At 43.9% G+C, this 24,738-nt stretch overlaps 1 protein-coding gene across 1 annotated transcript in view; it reads right to left on the bottom strand.

Annotated features, from left to right (window-relative positions):
* Positions 1-24,738, bottom strand: part of reln (reelin) — a 307,273-nt gene that overhangs the window by 53,252 nt on the left and 229,283 nt on the right. The window contains exons 36-46 of the mRNA XM_059987188.1: positions 21,970-22,147; positions 19,936-20,020; positions 17,907-18,089; positions 14,818-14,989; positions 13,653-13,755; positions 12,683-12,909; positions 12,110-12,330; positions 9,915-10,062; positions 5,193-5,451; positions 3,659-3,908; positions 1,481-1,649 (exon numbers count right to left, since the gene is read on the bottom strand). Of these exons, the coding sequence (XP_059843171.1) occupies positions 1,481-1,649; positions 3,659-3,908; positions 5,193-5,451; positions 9,915-10,062; positions 12,110-12,330; positions 12,683-12,909; positions 13,653-13,755; positions 14,818-14,989; positions 17,907-18,089; positions 19,936-20,020; positions 21,970-22,147 (1,995 nt within the window). The remainder of the gene's footprint in view (positions 1-1,480; positions 1,650-3,658; positions 3,909-5,192; positions 5,452-9,914; positions 10,063-12,109; positions 12,331-12,682; positions 12,910-13,652; positions 13,756-14,817; positions 14,990-17,906; positions 18,090-19,935; positions 20,021-21,969; positions 22,148-24,738) is intronic.

Raw genomic sequence — 24,738 nt, 5'->3', positions numbered from 1 at the left:
GTGGAGAGAGGGGGAGGGGAGGTAAAGATATGCTTGATGGTAGGGTTCTGTTGAAGATTCAGATGTTGTAGAGAATGATGTGTTGGACGTAGAGGCTTCTGGAGAGGTAGGTGAGGACGAGAGGAACTCTATCCCTGTTAAGGTGGCAGCAAGATGTGTTGAGTGCAGATGTCCAGGAGTGGAGGAGATGTGGATGAGGGCAGCATCAATGGCGGAGGAAGAGAAACCTCCTTCTTTGAAGGTGGACATCTCTGATGTTCTGGTAAGGAAATCCTCACTCTGGGAACAGCTGTGGTGGAGATGAAGGAACTGAGAAAAGGGAATGGCCTTTTTACAGGAAACAGGGTGGGAAGAGGTATAGTTCAATGGTCAGCTGTGGGAATTGGTAGGTTTATAAAAGATAGCTGTAGAACGTTTGTCTCCAGAGACGGAGACAAAGAGATCAAGGAAGAAGTGAGAAATCTCAGAAATGGACCGAGTGAATTTGAAGGGAGGGTGGAAGTTTTAGGCAAAACTGATGAAATTGATGAGCTCAGCATAGGTGCATGACGCAGCACCAATGCAGTCAATGAATAGCTCTAGCATAGCTAGGGCCCATGCAGGTGCTCATAGCTACAGCTTATGCTTGGAGAAAGTGGGAAGAGCCAAAAGAGGACCAGTTTTGCCAGACGGAGGAGGTGGTGGTGGAGGGAACTGGCTGGGTATTTTGTTGAGAAAGAAGTGGAGAGCTTTAAGGCCTTCTTGACGGGGGTAGAAGTGTACTGGGATTGGACATCCATAGTTAAAATGAGTGACCAGGTCAGGGAATTGAAGGTTATTGAGATCGAGAGCATATGAAGTGTTGCAGATGTAGGGGGATAGAATGCAGTCAAGGTATGCAGACACAAGCCGTTTATAAACTGCTTAATTTTTTGTGCTGAGGGGGTGCCAGGATATTTTTTTGCAATTGAGTATTAGTATTAATCAAATCACTATTATCTGGGTGAAACCCATTTTCAGGCCATACCAGGGCTGTGCGGTGCTCATATTGATCACCAGAGGGCAGTGTTCCCCACACAATAGAGACTCAGAGGCTGTGGCGAGGCACAGGTCCGGAACAATATTGTTGTGGAAAGGGTAGCCGCTAATTTTCCAAATACAAATTCTCATGGACAACCTTAGACAGCAGTTGTGGGCAGGTTGTTTGACCAGTATGGCATTTCAGCCAAGGCTGATTTATGCAATGCAGCTCATTTGCAGAAATTATATAAACAGCTCTTTTTATTCTTCCCTGGGGAATACAGATTACATTAAAATATAATGATGATCAGTGTTAAGAATTCAGACACGTTTTGATCCCGGAACTAATGATCCCTCCTTTGACACAATCCCCCTTGCCCATTTTGACAGCCTTTTCCACCAAAAGCAACAGAAGCTGAAATACTCTCCCCTACTTTTGACAAGATCTCCAGTAAACTGAAAGGAAGGGTGCGGGAGGTACCTGGTGTAAGGTGGCAGTGGCAGGGTGAGTCTGGTCCACTTGTTGAACGTGTCCGACACCAGGATCTTCTGCAGGTGGTACTTGTTACACTCCACATTGCTGGGAAGACAGTCAGTCAGAACAGGCTGCCAGGTCAGCCCCAGATCCACTGAGTACTGGATCTCCACAGCTGGGTGAATGGAAGAGAGCCACAGGTTTACAACTAACAGTTTACACACACACCCTCCCCTCTTCAGGTCCTCTGACTGGGCCCAGAGGCAAAATAACGTAGTAAATAATTTGAAATTTGGATATAGGTGGTCAGAGTCCTGTAAGGCCCCAGGCTTCAGAGGCAGAAATAGGCCAGTTTAGCATCTTTAAACAGCGGATATTACCCACTGCATTATCAAACCCACCAAATATGTTACAAAAATCTTCATGCATGGACATAAACTTAGAGGAAAATTGGGGAGGGATTACAGCCACTGATGTTTCGCTAAATGCTTCTACAGTCCAAGGAACTTCGTCAGGACAAGAGAGAGTTGCTTCCACTTCACTACAGAGAGCATCATAACTGGGGGCGGCACTGCTCATGATACCTGCCAATGAATGGAAAAGCACCAGCAGCAAGAATTCCTGCTTCCCTGCGACCAGAATGCAGAATCAGCCTTACACACAGCGATCGCCTGGGCATTAATGCGGACTGCCTGTGGCCCAGGGAAGGGGAAGTCTCGCTAAACCGGATGACCAGACTCAATTTAATGACTTGTGTGTTCACTCTCATTTATAACAGTTTAAGCAAGTAGCTGATAAAATAACAAATGGCTAATTGAGCACTAGAAAACGACTTTAAAGGAAGGAACAGTGAAAATTATCCACATAGGCATATGTAACATATTTGTTCCGATGCCAATGGACCAGTTTTAACTGAGGCACAGGAACCTGGCAGCATTCTGTTCAACGTACATTCGTGTGCATCTAATGGGGAACCCTGCAGTGTCATGTTCCCCCAAAAAAGCTACACTTGTGAAACCCAGACGGGAATAGATTTTCCATCCTGGTTTGTGATTCCCGACTGCAGTCCACTGGCCACAGAGAGGCCTGTGGCCAATGCCTGACCTTCATCTGCGGCAGTTTAAACCCCTAGGCCCCAAAACTTCTCAACTCTGGATCGGATGGAACAGAATTTCCTGGGTGCTGACATGGAATTTGGTTTGATTTCACCAAGATTCTGCTCAGTGTTCACTGTTTTTCACAATCTATTCTCTCCTGCCCTGGCCAGCGTGGCAGTGGTTCTGGGTTCTCTGTGGTAACTATGTTGTAAATGAAATTTATTTCACTGCAGAGGCCTCTAAACGTAGCCAATCCACTGGCTGAGTGACGTCGCAACAACAACCTTGCACTCAATGTCAGTAAGACCAAAGAACCTATTGTGGACTTCAGAAGACGAGGAACATAAACCAAACCTCATCGAGGGACCAGAAGTGGAAAGAGTGAGCAATTCCAAGTTCCTGGGTGTCTCTCTGAGGGTGCTGGGCCCGACAGATTGATGCGGTTACCAAGAAGGAACGACAGTGGCTGCATTTCATTGGGAGCTTGAGATTTGGTTTGTCACCACAGACACTCAGAATTCTCGAAGTACCACGGAGAGCATTCTAACTGGTTGCATCACCGTCTGGTATGAGGGGGAGTCGGGTAGGGTGGGGGGGGGGGCTACTGCAGAGGACTGAAAGAAGCTGCAGAAAATTGTCAGCAGCTCCATCATGGGCACTAGCCTCCCCAGCTCCCAGCACATCTTCAAAGAGAGATCCCTCAAAAAGGTGGCGTCCATCATTAAGGACGCCCATCACCCAGGACGTGCCCTCTTCTCATTGTTACCATCAGGGAGGAGGTACAGGAGCGGCTCAGCAACAGCTTCTTCCCCTCTGCCATCAGACTTCTGAACGGACGGCGAACCCGTGTACACTGCCTCACCCCTTTTCTGCACTGCTGCCGCAAAAGCGACACATTTCACAATGTATGCCAGTGATTTTAAACCTGATTCTGCATCTTGCGGGGATACCTAGCCCGCCCACGCAGAGGATCCTGATCCCGAAACGTGGGCTGAAGTCTCCAGCGTCTGAATGGGAGATCTGCTCCACCGCCATAGACCCGGCAGAGGGGCAGCCCCCAAAGTCTACTTGTTAGGGAGATATTTACCATAACAGGAGTCTGTGACAGAGCAGGAGGCAGCAAAATCAAACTGCAAGAAGGAATCTTCGTTTATCACCACATCCGTGGAGATAACGTAGCGGGTGTAGGCTTTCTCGATGAACACCAGTGCGTCCCCATTTGAGCCACAGACAGGCATTTTGGTGCCGCCAGGGTGAAGCAGCCACTTCCAGTTATCCAGGGTGTTGAAATTATCTTCCATCATGGTGTTACCCAGAATGCTTCCTCCGATTATGATCTGTTTCATTCAGAGAGACAACAGTAAATGTGGAAAAAAAAACACAGCAAATCAAGCAATACCAAGTTAAAAATATCACTGGAGTTTGGTTCTGGAGATTTGAATCCAAGCCGAGGAGAATAAAGGGGCAACCAGTGGCACAGCTGCCTCTCGATGCCAGGGACCCGGGTTTAACGCTGACCTCAGGTGCGGTCTGCGGAACCGAGGCTGCTCGCACGTTCTCCCTGTGAATGTATGGGTTTACACTGATTCCCTCCCATATGCCAAAGACTCTAGGGCTATAGGCTAATTGGCCATTATAAACTGTTGCTGGTGTTTGGGTTAGGGACAGAATCAGGGAGTGGTGATGAGGACCACGAACATGAGGAAGTCTGCAGCTGCTGGAAATCCAAGCAACACACACAAAACGCTGGAGGAGCTCGGCCCAAGACGTCGACTGTTTACTCTTTTCATCCCATCGATGCTGCCTGGCCTGCTGAGTCCCTCCAGCAATTTGTGAGTGTTGCGTGGCACTGAGGATGTGGGATTAGAGCAGAGTTCCTGTAGATGGGAGGGCTGATGGTTGCTGTAATCTCCCGTGACCTTTTTCTTTGTTGCCCCTCCCTTTGACTCTGCTCTGGCGGTTTTGCTGTGGACACCTGTGGGAAGGTAGCTCGCGGCCAATGAGAAGGGGAGTTACCACTCATCCAGCGGGTTGTTCAAGGGCAGTCTTTCTCAGTCTAATCTGCTCCAGGCCTTCTTTCCTGGTGATAGATCCCCAGGTTGCCGTACAGCCTACAGAGGAAAATGCACCTCTAAGGCCTTCAACCCAATGCCACACCCCTGCTCTGGATGGAGGTACCGCGTGTGGGACGTGGTCTTCGCCAGACCAGACGTGTGCAGCCTCTAACGGCGATTACTTTCCACCGGGCAAACCAGGGAATTCCAGCTGTTATTTATCTACCCTAGTCTTCCAGTCCCAACAGCTCACAATGTTCCTGGGTTGCAGTTTAAAGTAAATTTATTATCAAAGTACATATATGTTTCCATATACTGCCTTGATATTCATTTTCTTGCAGGCAGGGAAGAAAAGAAATTCTGTATAATTTACGACAAAACTAAACATAAGGAGATGAGGATTGACAAGCAACCAACTGCAAAAGCAAGACAAACGGGGCAAATAAGAAATAATACTGAGGGCGAGTTGTAAAGGGTCCTCGGAAGTGAGTCTGTAGGTCACAGGGAAGAAGCGTTGGCCGCCACGCATTCAGTGTCCCGGGCTTGCCTCCAGCGGCACAATCTCACCTCATCAATAGCCCAGGGGCTGTAAAAATGCCCGTCTTCGGAGGGCTGCCACCAGCGCAGCCGGGTGGATGAGGACCGGGCCTTCAGAGGGATCTCCAAGGCGATGTATCGGCCCACGTTACTTGAGTTGCTGAAGAGGAATTCCTGCAGGACGCCCCAGCTCAGGCCACCATTCAGGGAGTACTGTAAGAGCATCGGCTGGCTCCTGGGGTCAGGTGATGCCTTCCCACAGCCCAGTCTCAGGAAGAACTGTACGAACCTGAGTGGAAGATGTCATACATTAGCTGGCATGTCACCCTTGAAACATCCTTCCCCAAAGTCAAAGTCGAATGCTTAGTAATAGGCAAAAGTGCAACAAATGGTCTCTTGCACAGCACCACGGGCACCAGACTAGGTCTTTAATGTTAAAATACCCTTCCCGACTCTGTGGACACTCACATAAGAGATCGATTTATGTGACAAATTCCTGGGTCGACGTTAGAATGCCAGCTGATACACTGATCAGCGTACCTCATGGCAGAGTGAATCACGTTCCAACCTGCAGCACTACCCTGTTCCTGTGGGATCGTACGCTGAAAATTTTTCTCAGAAATGAAAACAAATATCTCTGTTTCGGTGTCTTGAGAAAAAGCTGTGGATTTAGATGGAAGCTTTTTGTAATTTTAATATTACTAGCTGATTGGTGGTGCTGTTCATTTATTTCTGGTGCTTTTTGACTATTAACACCACTCCCAAATGTGAAGGTGCAGCTCAAATCTCAGCAAAGGAAGATCTTACTGAGATAATGGGTTGGCTACTAGTTGCTAAGGCGGAGATACTAGCAAGACTAGCTGTTTATCAAGTAAATAAATCACCTTATGATGCATTCTATGTTACAGAGAGAATTATAGACAATAGACAGTAGGTGCAGGAGTAGGCCATTCGGCCCTTCTAATCAGCACCGCCATTCACTGTGATCATGGCTGATCATACACAATCAGTACCCCGTTCCTGCCCTCTCCCCATATCCCTTGACCCCACTATCTATAAGAGCTCTATCTAACTCTCTCTTGAATGCATCCAGAGAATTGGCCTCCACTGCCTTCTGAGGCAGAGCATTCCATATATCCACCACTCTCTGGGTGAAAAAGTTTTTCCGCATCTCAGTTCTAAATGGCCTACCCCTTATTCTTAAACTGTGGCCTCTAGTTCTGGACTCACCCATCAGTGGGAACATGCTTCCTGCCTCCAGTGTGTCCAATCCCTTAAAAATCTTATATGTCTCAATCAGATCCCCTCTCATCCTTCTAAATTCCAGTGTATACAAGCCCAGTCGCTCCAATCTTTCAACATATGACAGTCCTGCCATTCCGGGAATTAACCTTGTGAACCTACGCTGCACTCTCTCAATAGCAAGAATGTCCTTCCTCAAATATGGAGACCAAAACTGCACACACTACTCCAGGTGGGGTCTCACCAGGGCCCTGTACAGCTGCAAAAGGACCTCTTTACTCCTATACTCAATTCCTCTTGTTATAAAGGCCAGCATGCCATTAGCTTTCTTCACTGCCTGCCGTACCTGCATGCTTGCTTTCATTGACTGATGTACAAGAACAACGAGATCTCATTGTACTTCCCCTTTTCCTAACTTGACTTCATTTAGATAGTAATCTGCCTTCCTGTTCCTGCCACCGAAGTGGATAACCTCACATTTATCCACATTAAACTGCATCTGCCATACATTTGCCCACTCACCCAACCTGTCCAAGTCACCCTGCATTCTCATGACATCCTTCTGACATTTCACACTGCCACCCAGCTTTGTGTCATCGGCAAATTTGCTAATGTTACTTTTAATCCCTTCATCTAAATCATTAATGTATATTGTAAACAGCTGCGGTCCCAGCACCGAACCTTGCGGTACCCCACTGGTCACAGTTAGGGAGAAAATTGCAGAGTCCTGGCCACAGTCAACAGATTAACAGATGCTGGGGTGGGCTTGAGGACCGTGGAATTGCAAATGTTACTCTGCTGTTCAAAAAGCTTTTAAGTGTAAACCCAAAGATTACACATTCATCACTTTATCTTTGGTTATAGGGCAAGTTCTAGAGGCAATAATTTGGGACAGAATCAGCAGTCACTTGGAAAAGAGCAAAGAGGTTACAGTGATCTCAGCCTTATTGGAGTATTGGGTGTCATGTTTTTGGAAGGATGTGAATTCCCTGTACGGTGCCAGAGAGATTTGTGAGATGATGGATTTTAGTTATATGCATTGTCTGAAGAAATGGGATTGGTCTCCTTGGGACGAAAAAGTTTGAGAAGATTTGGAGCAAACACGAAGAAATCTGCAGATGCTGGAAATTCCTCTCTGCCATGGCCTCCTCTACTGTCAAGATGAAGCCACACTCAGGTTGGAGGAACAACACCTTATATACTGGCTGGGTAATCACCAACCTGATGGCATGAACATTGACTTCTCTAACTTCAGATTATGCCCCTCCTCCCCTTCTTACCCCATCCCTGATGTATTTAGTTGTTTTTTTCTCTCTCTCTGCCCATCACTCTGCCTGTTCTCCATCTCCCTCTGGTGCTCCCCCTCCCCCTTTCTTGCTTCCGAGGTCTCCCGTCCCATGATTCTTTCCCTTCTCCAGCTCTGTAACACTTTCGCCAATCACCTTTCCAGCTCTTAGCTTCATCCCACTCCCTCCAGTCTTCTCCTATCATTTTGCATTTCCCCCTCCCCCCACTACTTTCAAATCTCTTACTATCTTTCCTTTCAGTTCGTCCTGACGAAGGGTCTCGGCCCGAAACGTCGACAGCGCTTCTCCCTATAGATGCTGCCTGGCCTGCTGTGTTCCACCAGCATTTTGTGTGTGATGTGAGAAGATTTGGAGAGAGGTATTCGTGAAGGGCCTAGACAGGGCCAGCAGCACTTTCCACTGGCGGATAAGCCCAAACCAAATGTGACAAAATGAAGAAAATCCGAAAGAAGAATCAAAAGGATTATGTAACAAGTAATCAGAATGTGGAATCATAGTTTTCAAACAGAAATGGAGAAAAACTTCAGAGTTATGGGAAGAGGGCAGTGGGGGAAGTGACCTTCTGAATTGCTCTTGCACAGGGCATGTAAGCATTCAATGGCCAAATGGCCTCCTTTCAAGCTACAACCTTCCTGGGCAACACTCACAAAGGGCTGGAGGAACTCAGTGGGGGCAGGCAGCATCTATGGAAAAGAGTAAACAGTTGACATTTTGTGCCAAGACCCTTTTTCAGGACTCCTGTGATTCTGTGCTGAAGTCTGACTTATTCTATTAAGAGTCAGTTGTCAGGTACAGTACATCTTGTGTTAGCAGCCCAAATAATGACAACCATTTTCATGCTCTGGGCCCCTGCCATTAACTGAGGGGTCCATGGACCACAGGCTGGGAGCCCCTGATCTAAGATCTATTGTAGGTTAATTACAGGGGTGGTATCTGCAAACAGGCAATCCTTTATCAACATCTGATTCCTGTCCCCAAGGGCAGATTCCTGTTCAAAGTCAGAAAATCCCCACCCCCCAAAAAAATCAGTTCTTTTCCCTTCTTAATCGAATACCTTGTCAGCACGAGTCACGGGACCCGTGGTTTCTGAAGTGTGATTGACAGCCTTGAGTGCAAAACTTGCAACCGGTACAACAAAACACTCCAAAAGGAAATTGAAAACTCAGCAGCAAAAATGGAGCTGCCACTTTAAATCTGCACACTTGATATTTTTTGCTGTTACATCTGGAAAGTGTGGAGTTGGCTTTGTTATATTGAAGTAAATTCTATTGGTTACTGGCAGGGTCTGACTCTTAATGAGAACTCATTAAAAACATCCACTGTCCCACAGGCATGCATCAGAGTAGGCCCAATGGTACCGTGCTGTGAAAACCACCAGGCAATACATGAACACACAGCGTCATCTTGAATATTTGTGTTATCAATCTTCAGGTCGCAAATTTGCATTTTCGCCACCACCTCAGGGAGGGAATAGTGAATTCCTAACTGACAAGAGATTAAAGAGCACTCTGACACAACGAGATGAAAATGCCTGTTTCTTAGAAATCAGGAGGAGAAAAAAGATGCCTGGAATTTCTCTTATCTTCCCAACATGACAGCTGAACATGGTTGTCTGTTCGCAGTGCGCTGTTTGAAATGATTCTTCAAGGCACAGTTCTGGCAAATGGGGAATAAGCAACTGGGAGGTGGTGGGAGGGAACTGGTTTTGTGTTATTGTCTTTTCGATACGTCGGGATTATAACGCCAAATCTCAAAGCCCTAAGAAATCAGGAAATATCTCTGCCCGTGATGAAAAAGAACAAATATTTCAAAATATGTGCCCGACATTGAAGGAGAAAGCCATTGGAAGTAAAGAGATATCGATGAGTCAAGGTGAGGGTCGTCGAGAGAATGGATCTCAAGCTAAAACTGACTCAGGAAATAACAATTTGACAATTAGAAAGTGTCATGGCTTTGTACGGCAAATACTGATGTATTGCAAACATTAGTGGCTGTATTAGTATGACCACAGGAAGCCCGTATCAAGACAAGAGGCGGGCTGAAAGTATATGGTTCGGTATACTAAGTCTGATACCCCGAAAGGACTTTTTGACATCACACCTGAATATTAAATACAGAATTTCACAGGAGGCCTCATTACAAAAGGCTTTAACAAGAGGAGAACCCTGAAGAAGTGTCTTATGACGGAACGTGTTCTGAATACCTTGCTTGCGACAAATCCATATCGACAGTCATCAGCATGCGAAGGCCCTCTTCACTGAAGAAGAGGCTGTTCCCACTGGACATTAAACCACATTTCCGGGATGGTTTGCCACCACTGACCACCAAAAATTTCTCTGGGTCCACTGGTCCTAAGAATTAAAGTAACTCAAGATTAGTTAAAATTGATGTGCCAGCACCGTTATAAAGTGGTAGCTGCATCAATTGACCATAATAAATCCAATGTGAATGATAAGCATAAACGTGACATCTTCACATCCTGGAGATCTCTGACCTTTTAACCCTTGAATATGCCTTATGGGAAATAAAAGTCTTGATGTAAATTAAATTAATGACCCCTAACCAGATCCTTTACTCTCCACTCCTTCCAGTGGCTATGTAACCAACCTGCTTGGTCACTGCAAACACTCTGGCAGCCTGATATTTCAATAATTGTGCCCAGTTGATGCTGCCACAATAGGAGATGCTTTTAATGCCCATCGGTAGTGTTGTTCTCACTTTACTGTGTCAACGTTTCCTGGGCTTAGGGCTACATTCTGACACAAAATACTCAGCCAAGGCTCTGTGGGGAGGAAGGGGATTCCTGACCTACTCTCCTTTAAATAATACAACCAAAAACAACTCCCAGCTGAGTTTCCTTAAGCTGCAACATTAGCTGTCATAACTTAGACTGGATGAAACAAAAGCGACAATAAAATTTTCTATGAAGACAAATGTTTTGTAGATGTGTGGTGAACTACATATACCTGTCTGGACACGCCCCCTGCTGACTCCTCCTGTGGCTCCTCCCACTGCCCCCGGTATAAAGGCGATTGAGGTCTGAGCCCGGCCTCTCAGTCTCCAGGATGTAGTATGGTAGTCACTCACTGCTTGTTCCTTCTTCCAGTCAATAAAAGCCGATATCTCGCCTTACGTCTCAGAGTGAGTTATTGATGGTGCATCAAGATGATTATAAATATGACAGCTGGTTCTAATATCATAGTGTCCTCAGCAAATTCAGCGAGTTGATTTTTATCCACTGCTCAAGCCCGGTCTGATCTGAAACACTGGTTTTCAGGCTGTTGGTGGTGAGGAGAGGCTTCTATCCCACAGGGGACCCATTGTCACTTATGTTCCACGAGCTTGTGAGCTTTCACTCAGTCTCTCTAACAGACGGAAAGCCACGAGCTGGCATGGAAATTGAGAGGAATCTCATCTCAAGATTTTCACACTATTTTATGCTTGTATTTGTCATGTGATGCAACTGAAGTAAATTCTTCTTCTTCCCCCAGTAAACCTGCAGCCTTCACCTAGACTGCTCCCAACCTTGTCCAACATGTCCCAGCAATCCCCAGTCCCATTTGTACTCACATCCACCACCCCACTACTCTCCTACTGCAAACACCCTGTCTGCCCCTTACCTCTAACCATGAATGCCACCTCTGCCTGTATCCATCATTCCTGCCCACACCATCCTTACCACAAACCACAATCTCCCACATCTAATCACGACCAATAACAGTCATCACCATTCGTAATCCCTACTTCATCCTGCCACCGCTCTGTCCACAAACACAGTGGCGTAGTGGTTAGCACAACGCTTTACAGTACAGGTGACCCTGGTTCAATTCCCACCACTGCCTGTGAGGAGTTTGTACGTTCTCCCCATGACCACCTAGGTTTCCTCCAGGGGCTCTGGTTACCTCCCACAGTCCAAAGACGTACCAGTTGGCAAGTTAATTGGTCATCGTAAATAGTCCTGTGATTAGTCGAGGGTTAAATCGAGGGATTGCTGGGTGGCATGGCTTGAAAGGATGGAAGGGCCTAATCCACATGGTTTCTCAATAAATAAATAAACTCCACCTTCATCCACATCTAATCTTGACCAAACACAGTCACTACCCACTACCTCTACTCCACCCCCGCACTGCTCTATCCACATCTGTTGCCCACCCTTAACACTCCCATCAACCCCTGTCCCACAGCACGTACCCAAACCCCTATCACCACATGCAAATCCCCCCTAATACCACCATGCCCAGCCTTCCACCTTCAGCCCAACCTCAGGTACTTCCATCTCTTCCATTCAGTGGAAATTGTGGGTATTACACATCACCCATTTTCCGTGGAAGGAGTCGCTCTATTTCATTGTAACCCAGTCCGCACCAACCCTACAAATGTAATTTTCTTCCAGCCTACCTTTAAAATCTCCCTTCAAGAAGTCGGGGTTTTTGGAGCTGATTTTGCAGGTGGGTCCAGAATACCTGGCGTCACAGACGCAGCGGGTTCCCCCAACACAGCTGCCGTGGCCATTACACATCTCCTCACACTGAGGCCCAACATACACGTTATCAATGGCCCAGGTCACTGGCTGAGAGCCGAGTCTGTAGAAGCCCTGGTACCATCGGAACCTCACTGACCTGCGGGGATAAGAAGGAACAATCTTCTAAACAGGTGATAGGAGATGCATCAACGACAGCTTTGTACGTATCTGAACTGACGGATAGGTGTTTTGGACATTGGTCAAGACAGATTTCTTCCAGGAAGCTCGGGTTAAGAATAGGTCACCTATCTCTGCAAATCCTGTGCGTCCCTTGTAAGCTTCCGAGTAAGTTGCACTGGCAACAAACTTTTGACCTTTAATGTGCAAATGGGGTGGAAGGCTGCCAGCTCTTCTAAGTTCAAAGATTACCAATCAAATGTGTGGAAAGAAGAAAGGAACATTTAAGTAAAAACCAAAACTAAATATAATGTTCTTAAGTTGGAACTCACCCGCAAAGATGGAGCCTGCCAAAATGGATGACCTCCCTCTTCCACCCATGGGTGGTCCCAGCGTAATAGGTGCTGCTGGGATGGAGCTCGGTTGAGCAAAGTGAGCTGACGTGCCCACTGCTGTAACAGAGCGGCAGGAGCAAATGCCACGTAGCTCCAAAGTCCCGGGAGAACTCCAGTCTAATGGGATCAGAAGCTGAACTGTCTACGTTACATCCAACATTGATCTGAAACGATAGGTGAAGCACGGTGATGTCGGAACACATTGCTGTCGAAGTGTAAGCATTTGTCTTTGGAAGGTTTGCATTAGCAAGGCAACAAGGTTTTAATTTAAAGACATATTGGGAAATTGAAAATATTCGTATGACCTCTTTGATCTAACACAGATTTCTTTTCTGTCTAGTTCTCTTGAAACTGTGCTGCTGTCAAAGTAAATATATTGGCAGACATTTTACCATATCTATGAACCACTAATTCCCTCTAATGCTTCAACTATTCTACTTCAAGCCTAACGATCAGTACTTGCTATATTAGTGGATTAATACTTTAATTATCGTTGCTACTCCTTTCAAGAAATAAACTAGCCTATTTTAAACGATTAAAAGGTTAACCTTGAAGTTCCATTTAAGATATTCTGTTTCCCTGTTTCACCCAGGGAATTTCAGGGCTTTGTTTCAGAATTCAGTTGTCCTAGTACCACCCTATTTAAATGAATGGCTCAAATTTCCTTTTATTTGCAAAACCTCACAGCGTTGTGGCGTATAATTTCAGTACAAAGTGAGTGATGGACAAAAGGATTTTGAAATTGAAAGCCCATCCAGCAGAACACTCAGGGGCCTAATTTAATTAAATGCGTCAATTAATAGCCGAAGTGGCTGCTGTGTGGTCTAAATTCTAAACACATGAAGCTATTGTCCAAAAGTTCCACGTGACTAGAGAAAGGACAGACAGGTAACTATGACTATGTTACCTCAAACTGAACAATGGTGTTCTCGTTAACATCCAGGTCACGCGTAGTGATGGAATGTTCCCCAACCATGTTTGACACGAAGACTATGGCGGAATCTTCCTCCCTTGTTAACAGAGAAACAAAATCAAGATAATGTACCGTGACAATGAAGACAAACCCACATCTTATGAGAGGGAGTAATCACTCCAGCAAGGGGTGCACATTGAATGAAACAATGCTATGATGCTTGAATAAATCTCTAGAAACATTTTTCGTAGGAAAATGTCATCCACAAATTAAAGTTCCCTTTCTCCCTCCAGTTCTACGTAACTGACTGTGATTGGAAAGAGGCTTCGTAATGAGAATCACACTTAGTTTAAGTTTTTTTTGTCAGTGATGTAAAGCTATCATGTAAATAAAATATCAAAATAGACATGATGTAAAAACATGGCAATTTAACTTCAGAAAATCTTTTAAAGGATATCTGCTTTGGTTGACATGTACCTGATGATAAATGGGATATAATACAGTTTCTTACAAGGTATTTTGTAAAAGGAGCCGGGCACATTATCTGAATTGATGGTGCTGAGACATCTCTGGGTCATGAAACCATTGAAAATGCAACCATTCCAGGTGTTAATGCAACACCTTTCTCCAATACTTAAAGAAACATTATGTACAGAAATCAGATATAATTTTGCTCCAAGAAAGCTGAGAAGGTCACACTGCTGAAATGCAGCTTGGGGATAGGGATCCCCATTGAACGTGGAAGCTGAGAGTTGCATCTGGGTATAGGAAGAATCATTTCAGAGGGAAATAGCTGCAAGATACCTGTTCAGCATTGTATATTTATTTATATTTATAGTATTTTAAAAGTCACTGATTAATGATCAATGGTTTTTGAATGATATTGAATGTTTCTGAATGTCAGAGCAGATTTTCTCGATATTTACACCAATGAGGCTTGGGAGTTCTCAGTCAGGTCCAGCACAAGGTTAAATATGGATCTTTCATGCAGACTGATAAAAAAGTGTAGACAAGAAGGAAATGCTGGGCCTTGATTGTGGTTGGTGTAGGAGGGAGATATTAAGAAATATCTTGGAGAAGGAGAAAGTGCAAAGAGGTGAAGAGTTTAGAGCCTGTTATAGACCAATACCCCAAGCATGGGAGAAACCATTATTCTTACGTGGTTCCCTTTGATACATAGGGACAATAAAGACCAATGTTTCCACCAGGATAGAAGAACCAGTTGTCCTCTTTTGGTCCAAAGTCGAATGTCTCCAACAAAACACCAGGATTTTTCACATTATTCCCATCAATAATGAGATCATCAATGATCCAAATTTCTTCTTTTTGCCCTTTTTGTTGAACAAAAAACAATTAGAATAAACACGGCTTCTCATCCTAACAGACAAACTGTTATTTTGTGCAGTTACTTTAGGAGTTCATTATTAATTCACTATGAATGCATTTAACAAGTTTGTTTTTGTATTTTCCAGCTTAATAGGTTCAATATCAACTTACAGTGCCTATAAAAAGCATTCACCCTCCCCCAAGAAGATTTCAAGTTATATTGTTTTATAAAATTGAACCACAATGGATTTAATTTGGCTTTTTGACACTGATCAACAGAAAAAGATTCTTTCATGTTAAAGTGAAAACAGATCTCTACAAAGTGATCTAAATTAATTACACATATAAAACACAAAATAATTGAATGCACAAGTATTCACCCCCTTCAAGTCTGTATTTAGTAGATACATCTTTGTTAGCAATTACAACCTTGACTCTGTGTGGATGGGTCTCTATCAGCTTTGCACATCTGACACTGTAAATTTTCCCCATTCTTCTTTACAAAACTGCTCAAGCTCTGTCAGGTTGCAAGGGGATCATGAGTGAACAGCACTTTTCAAGTCCAGCCCCAATTTCTCAATTGGATTGAGGTCTGGACTCTGACTAGGCCACTCCAGGACATTAACTTTGTTGTTTTTAAGCCATTCCTGTGTAGCTTTGGCTTCATGCTTGGGGTCTTTGTCTAGATGAAAAACAAACTTTCTCCCAAGTTGCAGTTCTCTTGCAGACTGCGTCAGGTTTTCCTCCAGGATTTCCCAGTATTTTGATGCACTAATTTTACCCTCTACCTTCACAGCCTTCCAGGGCCTGCTGCAGTGAATCATCCCCACAGCATGATGGATCCACCACCATGCTTCACGGTAGGGATGGTGTGTTTTTGTTGATGTGTGGTGTTCGGCTTACGCCAAACATAGCATTTAGTCTGGTGGCCAGAAAGCACAATTTTGATTTCATCAGATCTTAGAACCTTCTTCCAGCTGAATTCAGAGTTTCCCACAGGCCTTCTGGCAAACTCCAGTCGAGATTTCTTGTGACTTTTTTATTCAACAGTGGCTTTCTCTTTGTCACTCTCCCATAAAGCTGTGACTGGTGAAGCAACTGGGCAACAGTTGTTGTATGTGCAGTCTCTCCCATCTCAGCTAAATGAAACACTGTCACTCCAGGGTCAAGGTGCAAAACACAGTACCAACAGTCACACAGAGCACAAGGTATATATAGCAAAGACAAGACAGCAGGACATATAAGGTATCAGTAAAACAAAATAAAAATATATATAGTCCAAGAACGTTGCAGCAGTCTGCAGTTGAACACAATATGGTTTGGCTTCTGCCGAGCAAATACTGGGCAGGGGCAGCACCGACTCCAACTTGGGCACTGCACCACAATGCCCCCAGCACTCTGGAGGAGCGCACCAACTCCCACGCCCCTCTCCTGCACGGCTTCAAACAGGCATACAGCGGCTCGAGGGCTGGTCCTCACTATGATTGAGGCCACACAGCTCCCACCACCCCCCCACCCCGCCGTCCGCCAATAAATCAGTGAATCGGACGCAGCATCGCACATTCACAACGTCTAGCAGGGTCTCGCGATCACATCAAAATCAAGTGAGATGACCACTCGCTCGCTGTTGGAGCGCACACCATCTTCGTGCACCGAATCCTCCAACATCTCTCTAACACAGGCAGCTGCACTACCTACAGCCAAGTCCAGCTCCTTCAGTGCCTCTGCCAAGCAGCAACTCGCCGAAGGAGTGGACCTGCAGTACCTTAATGTCCAACAAGGTCTTGAAATCATAACAGAGACATTTACAAAAGACAATAACACCTTTGGACGTAGAAACCGCTGTGACTGAGTGCACCACCACCATAAGTAAAAGGATGAAAGAATAGCAGTTGGGTGCCACACTGAATAATAATTGAAACTTTAATTAATGGAATGATTTCATCTACAGTCAAAAAGCAGGATGTTGACACTGTATCAAAGTTCCCTGGGCTTATCACTTTCAATGATGGCAAAAGTCTCTGAAAGTCAGACTGTAAATTCAACACATTTTCTAGCTTAATTGTGTAGATGGGTCATGCCTTTCACACACTACAGGCAACAAAGGGTTAACTACATTAGCTGTTACGCACCATTTATTAGCCCTCAGCTATCGTGAAAAAAAATTTTGCAATGGAAATGCCATACTTGCCAATTTTATGAATGAACAAAAAGAGATGAACTAAACTTGACCTGCAGGAGTCCTTACCCTCCAGTGCAGTGTTACAAAATTCCATTCCATCTTTGCTAGACTTGTGCTTTCATGTGCATCATTGGCTCAAGAAGTGAAAATGTGATGGAGAGCTTTACAGTTAGCACTGAGGCATATTGATGAGGACAGGGGTATTGAGTGAAGTTTAGAAAGATAGAAAACCTACAGCACAATACAGTCCCTTCAGCCCACAATGCTGTGTTGAACATGTCCTTACCTTAGAAAGTACCGAGGGTCACCCATAGCCCTCTATTTTTTTAAGCTCCATGTACCTATCCAGGAGTCTCTTAAAAGACCCTATCGTTCCCGCCACCGGCAGCCCATTCCACGCACTCACCACTCTCCGCGTAAAAAACTTACTTCGACATCTCCTCTGTGCCTACTTCAAAGCACCTTAAAACTATGCCCTCTCGTGCTAGCTATTCCAGCCATTTCTTCGACACTTGCATATTCCTAACTCAGATTGGAAACAGAGGACTGAAATATATTGGAGGTTTCATTCACAACAAGCCGTCCTCTTGAAAAATATCAGCGCAAAACTTGAACGTTACGTTCCACAGTTCATCAACAAATCAAATTTGCTTTTATAAACTTAAAACAAACTGATTAAATTCTAAAAGGTGCAAGTTATTTCACGGTAATGCAATATAAACGCAATTCAAATTTGTTACCTTCATTGTGGGGTTGCCAGAGGCGGAATCGGGTTGCGTTGGTCTGGGCAGCTAGTGGTAAGGGAACATTAATAAAGAGCACTTCTGTCGTTTGAGGAAAGTAGAATTCATCCATCAAGTGCCAGGTAATTCCGCCATTGATGGAATACTGCAGCAGAGTAGAATGCGAGCGGTCAGGAGCACCTGAGCCAAAGAGATAGTATGATGGTCAATTGTAGCTATTGAGACAAAGGAAAACTTGTGGAGAATCTTCAATTTATCACAGAACCGGCAGATACTGATAAATTAATTTCAGTTCAAAAGCACTCTGCTAAAATTCAGTTTGCATAAACATAATGAGAATTTAATAGATCCACTGAGGGCTCGAAAATCTCACCAGACGTTTGATCGACAAATATAGGTTGCAGTCAGTGTTTAAAAATTTGCCATGACATACCAGCCAACTTGACCAGCTTACCAGCAACAAAGAATTTATTCGAGGGAATTGTTCATCACACAGTAGGATGTCCTAGAATCCCATCACTTTTCATAGTCAGGGCCTACAGTATTCCCGAAACCTTGATGTGCAGAAGTCAATGAACCCTGACACTGTGAAAAGAAATTCCCTTCCTCTTCAACTAGATGCAGTAGCCTGTACATATATCACCCCAGAGCATAATAAATATAATGGAATCATTCCAGTTCATGAATAACATCAGGATTGGGCATAAATATGAAGGGGAGCAAAAATGTAAGAAAATCATAAGCTATAATAGTTATCAACAATTGATGAAAATGGTTTAGAATGTTTCACAGTGCAATGAATTTTAATATTAAAACAACATAAATGTCATTACTTTTGTATTCTAGATCTAGAAATACTACAAATTGAATTTCCTTTCATTTTGTTGAAATATAAATGTAAAGTAACAACAAACTACCTTTGGAGTTGAAGCCTAATGCTGATACATTCAATTTAAATGTATGAGCCACACTCTGACAGTGAATATTAGTCAAAATTCCACCGACTCTACATTAACCAGTCACTGGAGCAACTGTATTTGTCACATAACAAAGCAACTCCTTTAAGCAGAGACAAAAATATGCATTCACAAAGTAAATTTTGAAATCTACATTCAAGCTGAGTGCTCCCATTATTACAGTTTAATCGAAATGGCTGGTTGGCATTTTCATAAATACACCCTCTTTGTAACTCAGCTGTTAAATATTTAGCTCATAAGCTGTTAATCCCTCTGTCATCTTAATACGCTATCATCAGAAGTATTACAATATTTTTGACTTCAGAGAGTCTTTCAGGATGTTTTCAGAATCTGTAACTCAAGTGTAGGGTTGGTTGCTGAATATTTAATCATGGCCAGTACCCTCACAGATTCTCATGTTCTCTCTCCCTCTACTCTTTCTGAGTTAATCCACACTAACCTTATGTAGAACAATCTATGTGGTCTTGATTAAATTGTCAGAAAACTCAAGAAGTGGGTCTTCATCAAGTGACTTCCCTCTGTCCAACCCCTCCGAGGCCACATCCACTTGTTGCTCTGCTCTCCCTTTGATAGTCCAGGCACGTGGAATGGGAGGAAAGTGAAGTGGATACATGGGATTTTAGCACCTACCTGAGGATCCATCCAGAGCATTTGTTCCACATGAAACCTTGTCACTAGAGGGAGTTACGGGGAAGCAACATGCACCATTGCCTGTACCCCAGTAAAATAATCAACGCAATCAATTGGCAAAGCAAATTATCTTCCAGCCAAAAATCTTTGGCACTTCCTTGAGTTGCAGTAGCAACCCAGAATTGACATGAAACAGTATCTAATTCTACCCTCACTAACCATCCTTTCGGCTTGATTTCAAATTTCCTTCATTTGTTTTATTTATATATAAGTTAAATGTTTGCTATGAACATTATTTTTAATCTTTGCACGGTGAGACACAAGTATTCTGACCAACATCTTCTACTTTCTCTATGGAATGTCTAGGTGGTAAATATTTTCGGTGTTGTGTGTTAAGGAAGATATTTAAAAAGGCAGACCTTTAGCAATGAACTTGAATGAGAACTGAATGTACAAGGTGTTTGTACATTCCAGATCCCTGGAAACCAACATTCTCAGCCCTTCCTGCAAAATAGAAAGAGGAAAGGGTTAGGACCAATGAGATTATGTGTTGTACAGAAAAGCATACAGTATGACCACAAAATATGATCTAAATGAAGACTGAGGGTATTTTACTTTCACAATTATTGTACAATTAATTGGACATGAGCAACTGCCTTAATTAACAGGCAAATCACAAACACAAGAAAATCTACAGATGCTGGAAATCCAAAGCAACACATGCAAAATTCCGGAGGAACTCAGCCGGCCAGGCAGCATCTACGACTTCTCCTCCTTCTTTCCAGCCCTGATGAAGGGTTTCGGCCTGAAACGTCGATTGTTTACTCTTTTCCATAGATGCTGCCTGGCCTTCTGGGTTCCTCCAGCATTTTGGGTGTATTGCTTAACAGCCAAATGTCTATTTTGAAGGAAATAATCTAAAGCGTCTCTAACAACACACAGTGCAATGTATTAGAATGTGAACAAAACAGTATAACATCACACTTAGTATACTGTAGTTAGAGTATTAACAATACTAACATACATGTTGGAATATTGACGCAAGTCATTGTGCAGTGCAATATAATATGAGCACAGCACCCAGTGTAGTATGTTTCAGTTTTAACACAGCACACAACTTTGAAGTGAAGATATTAGCATAACAAACCATGTAGTATGCTATGCTATTAACTGTGTGTTATGTTGAACATTAACACAATTCATTGTAGTAAGATCATTAACAGAATGTACAGTATAATTTGTTAAAATATGAGCACAACACACACTGCTGTATGACAGTGGATTAATATAACCAATCATGCTGTGCTTTGCTGTATGAATACATGTTATATTAACACTGTAAAGCACTGAATGGTTTGTTGAATTCCTAATGTTTAGTTGATATTCTTAACACAATTCTTAATACATTGTGTTAAGAATATTAACTTCTTTCACCTCAGTCAGTTGAAGAAGTTTGGTATCCGTCCCCAAATCCTAAGAACTTTCTACAGGGGCACAATTGAGAGCATCCTGACTGACTGCATCACTGTCTGGTATGGGAATTGTACCTGTCTTAATCGCAGGACTCTGCAGAGAGTGGTGCAGACTGCCCAGCGCATCTGTAGGTGTGAACTTCCCACTATTCAGGACATTTACAAAAACAGATGTGTAAAGAGGGCCCAAAGGATCATTGGGGACCCAAGTTACCCCAACCACAAACTGTTCCAGCTGCTCCCATCCGAGAAGCGGTACCACAGCATAAAAACCAGGACCAACAGGCTCCGAGTCAGCTTCTTCCACCCGGCCATCAGACTGTTTAATTCATGCGATACAATTGTATTTCTATGTTATATTGACCATTGATGGTGTCATATTTGGAAGAAAAAGATGTAGTTGCAGATCAACAAATAATGAGGGAGAGAGAAATTAAAATAGAAAATTCTGGAAGTATTCAGCAGATCAAAAGACATTTCTAAGTATTGACAATTCGGCTGAAACATTAATTCCACCGGTGCCACTTGCCAGCATTTTCTAATTGTATTCCAGATTTCTGCCATCTGCAGCATTTTGTCAAAAGGGAGAGAATGGTTATTGGAGGAGAGAAGTTCATGCTAATGGAGATGCAGCATACTCACCCACCCTGGAAATGTGGTGTTGTGTTTAAATCAGGTGCTCCTGATACTAATAGGGGATTAAGTGGTAAATACTACTTTCAAGCCATATTGTGATACGAAAGCTACTTAGAAACCACGCGGTATAAAAATAAGTATGTGCCAAACTCTAGCTTGTAAAAGTTACAGCTGCCATAATTTTTTTGGAGATTGTGCACTCTTACAAAAGTAGGGTTACTGTACACAGCCTCGCTCATTGCCAGTGTAATCAGTGACAGGTTCACATGTCCAGCTTGCTAAGTGAAGCCATATGTGAATTCCAACCCCTTTTGTGCACCGAAATATCAACAATAGATTCCTAACCCCATTAAATTCCAGTGCTGTTCCAGATTTGACGATTTCCCCATTTAAGTTTCCTCTTTCTGCTCCAAGAACCTCAGGCCAAATGTCAGGGTGGAGTTTCTCATTAAAGTCATCTTTGAGAATTGATGGTAGTGGAAGAATGGGTACACAGTTATGCCCTCCAAAGCCATTGTCACACCTGCAAGCAAAAGAAGGTCCCATCAGTAAAAGGCATGGCATGGTAGAACTCCCAAGAGCAGCACAAGCTAAACCCACAAATCAGTGCAGCTAATGTACTAATTATCAGCACAATGTTTATGGAGTAATATGGGCCCAAACATCCAAACTATGTTCTCTTGGACCCTAATCTTTTCTTGCAAATGACATCAGCAATGTGGTATTACATCCTACTGTGCAATAGCTGATGAAGAATTTAAATCAAATCTTTAAAACAGCAGGCAAAGCTATAATCTGAAGTAAACAATAAGTGTCATTTTCACATGATCTACAGAATATTAGGACCAAGCACATGGTTTAACTGAAAAGTACAAATAAAATTTCCATCAGACACATAGCAGGCAATGAACAGCTCCATCGGGTGAAAACACAACTTGGCATTCATTGATGGTGCCATCAACAAATCCCCCATCAGTGACTTTCAAATTGAACTCATTGTCATCTGCACAAGTACATGTACACACAGGTGCAAGGAAAATCTCACTCGCACCAGCACCACAGGCACAGGGCATCATATAAGCAGCATTCACAAGAAAAACATAAATTAACAGAACTACAACAAAAAGCCCTCCATTTTAATGCAGAGTGATCACAGAGTTACTAAACTGGAGCACTTAAGTTTTACCAGTTGGTTCAGGAACAGAATCATTGAAGGGAAGTAGCTGTGTTGAATGTAGTGGTATGGGACTTCAGGCTTCTGTACTACCTGCCTGACCGTAGCTGCAAAAAGATGGCACGGCCCGGGTAGTTTTGATCTTTGATGATGGATGTTACCTTCCATAGATACTGCCAGCGGTGGTAGGGATGTGTCCATGATTTATCGGGCTGAGTCCACTACCCTCTGCCGCTTCTTACGTTCCTGTGCATTTGAATTGCCATATCAGATCATGAAGCAACCAGTCTGTGTGTTTTCAACAGTGTACCTGTAGAACTTTGTAAGTGCTCAGTGACAAACTGAACCTCCTTCACCTCCAAAAATGTGAAGTCACTGACGTTGTCTCTTTATCTATGCGCTGGGCACAGGACAGATCAACTGATATGTTACCAACCAGGAATTTGAAGCTTCTGACTCTCTCCACCACTGATTGCCCGATACGGACTGGCACACGTTCACCCTCTTTCCCCTTTCCGAAGTCAACAATCAACTCTTCCGTTTTCCAATGTTGAGCGGGAGGTTGACATCACTCAGCCAGGTATCCTGTCTTGCTCTGGTAAGTGACTCATCGCCATCTGTGATTCGTCCAGCAACAGCAGTGTTGTTAGTGGATTTGAAGATGGCATTGTCCATGTACTTCGCCACAGTCATATGTGCATCTCGAATAGAGCAGGGGACTAAGGACCTTTGTTGATAATGAGTGGGGAGATGTTCTTACCAATGGTCACACATTGAGGTCTAGCCAGAAATCATACCTGGACTTCCTCTGTGACTATGAGTCACCAGCCCTAAACATGACAGATCGAGCTCTCAGCAAATTATGAATCTCCTAGTTCATCCAGAGATTCTGGTTGGGTAAGAATCAGAATGATTTTTGCAGGACCACTCTTGACCTTATGAAGTTGGAGACAACTGTGACGCATTCATTTGGGTTCACTGATGGATCCTTAAACCTTGTTCAAGCCTTTGAGCTAAGATGGCGCCGGAGAGCGGTAGACACTTTGCAGGCAGCTAGCAGTAACACAGTTTCTTATTGAACATTTTTGGAGTTCCCTTTGACCAGAAACTCAATTGGGCCAGCCACATAAATAGAATTGCTTCAAGAGGACATCCGAGGCAGAATAATGAACAGCACAATGACAAGGTAGACACATCACAGGAGTGATGAACGTTTTCTGCTTGTATGAAGCAATCCACTGATAATTAGAGGCTGCAATAAGCGTTTTATCGGTTTTCCCATTTTCGGGATAGTTAAGGATGAACCATAAGGGCTAGCTTTCCAGCAAAATATCATACTCCTCCACCACCAATGCACAATGCATGTTCAAAGATTCAAGATACATTTATTATCAAAGAATGTATAAATTATACATCTTGAGATTTGTCTGCTTCCAGGCAGCCACAAAACAAGAAACCCGAAGCACCCAATTAAAAAAAGACCATAGCCACTGCGCTGAGAAAGAGGGACACACACACACACACACACACACACACACACACACACACACACACACACACACACACACACACACACACACACACACACACACAGCACTCTGAACTGTATTGAGTCCATAAATCTGTTCCCAGGAGCAGCCGGAGCAGGCCCAAGCCTGGATCTCGATTCATCATATTAGTGGGGCAAAAACGGCACAAAACTAGCAGGGAAGGCGGCCGCTGGAGCAGTTCACAGCCTAGGTGCCACCAAGAGGGGGAATGAACGTTATGGCAGAGTGAGCAAAATCAGTCCAACCCTTGCCTCCAGTCCCAACACTCGGGCTTTCCAGTCTTTCTGGGCTGGCTTTTAAATTACCTAAGCACCAGGTAGCGCCTTGGTCTACAACCCAAATCCTGGCGCTGCCACACATTTGGGCCGCACACCCCGAAACCATTCTCGA

The sequence above is a fragment of the Hypanus sabinus genome, chromosome 13, assembly GCF_030144855.1.
Source record: "Hypanus sabinus isolate sHypSab1 chromosome 13, sHypSab1.hap1, whole genome shotgun sequence".
Classification (NCBI taxonomy): Eukaryota; Metazoa; Chordata; class Chondrichthyes; order Myliobatiformes; family Dasyatidae; genus Hypanus; species Hypanus sabinus.
This window is presented reverse-complemented; position numbering and strand designations above follow the sequence as displayed.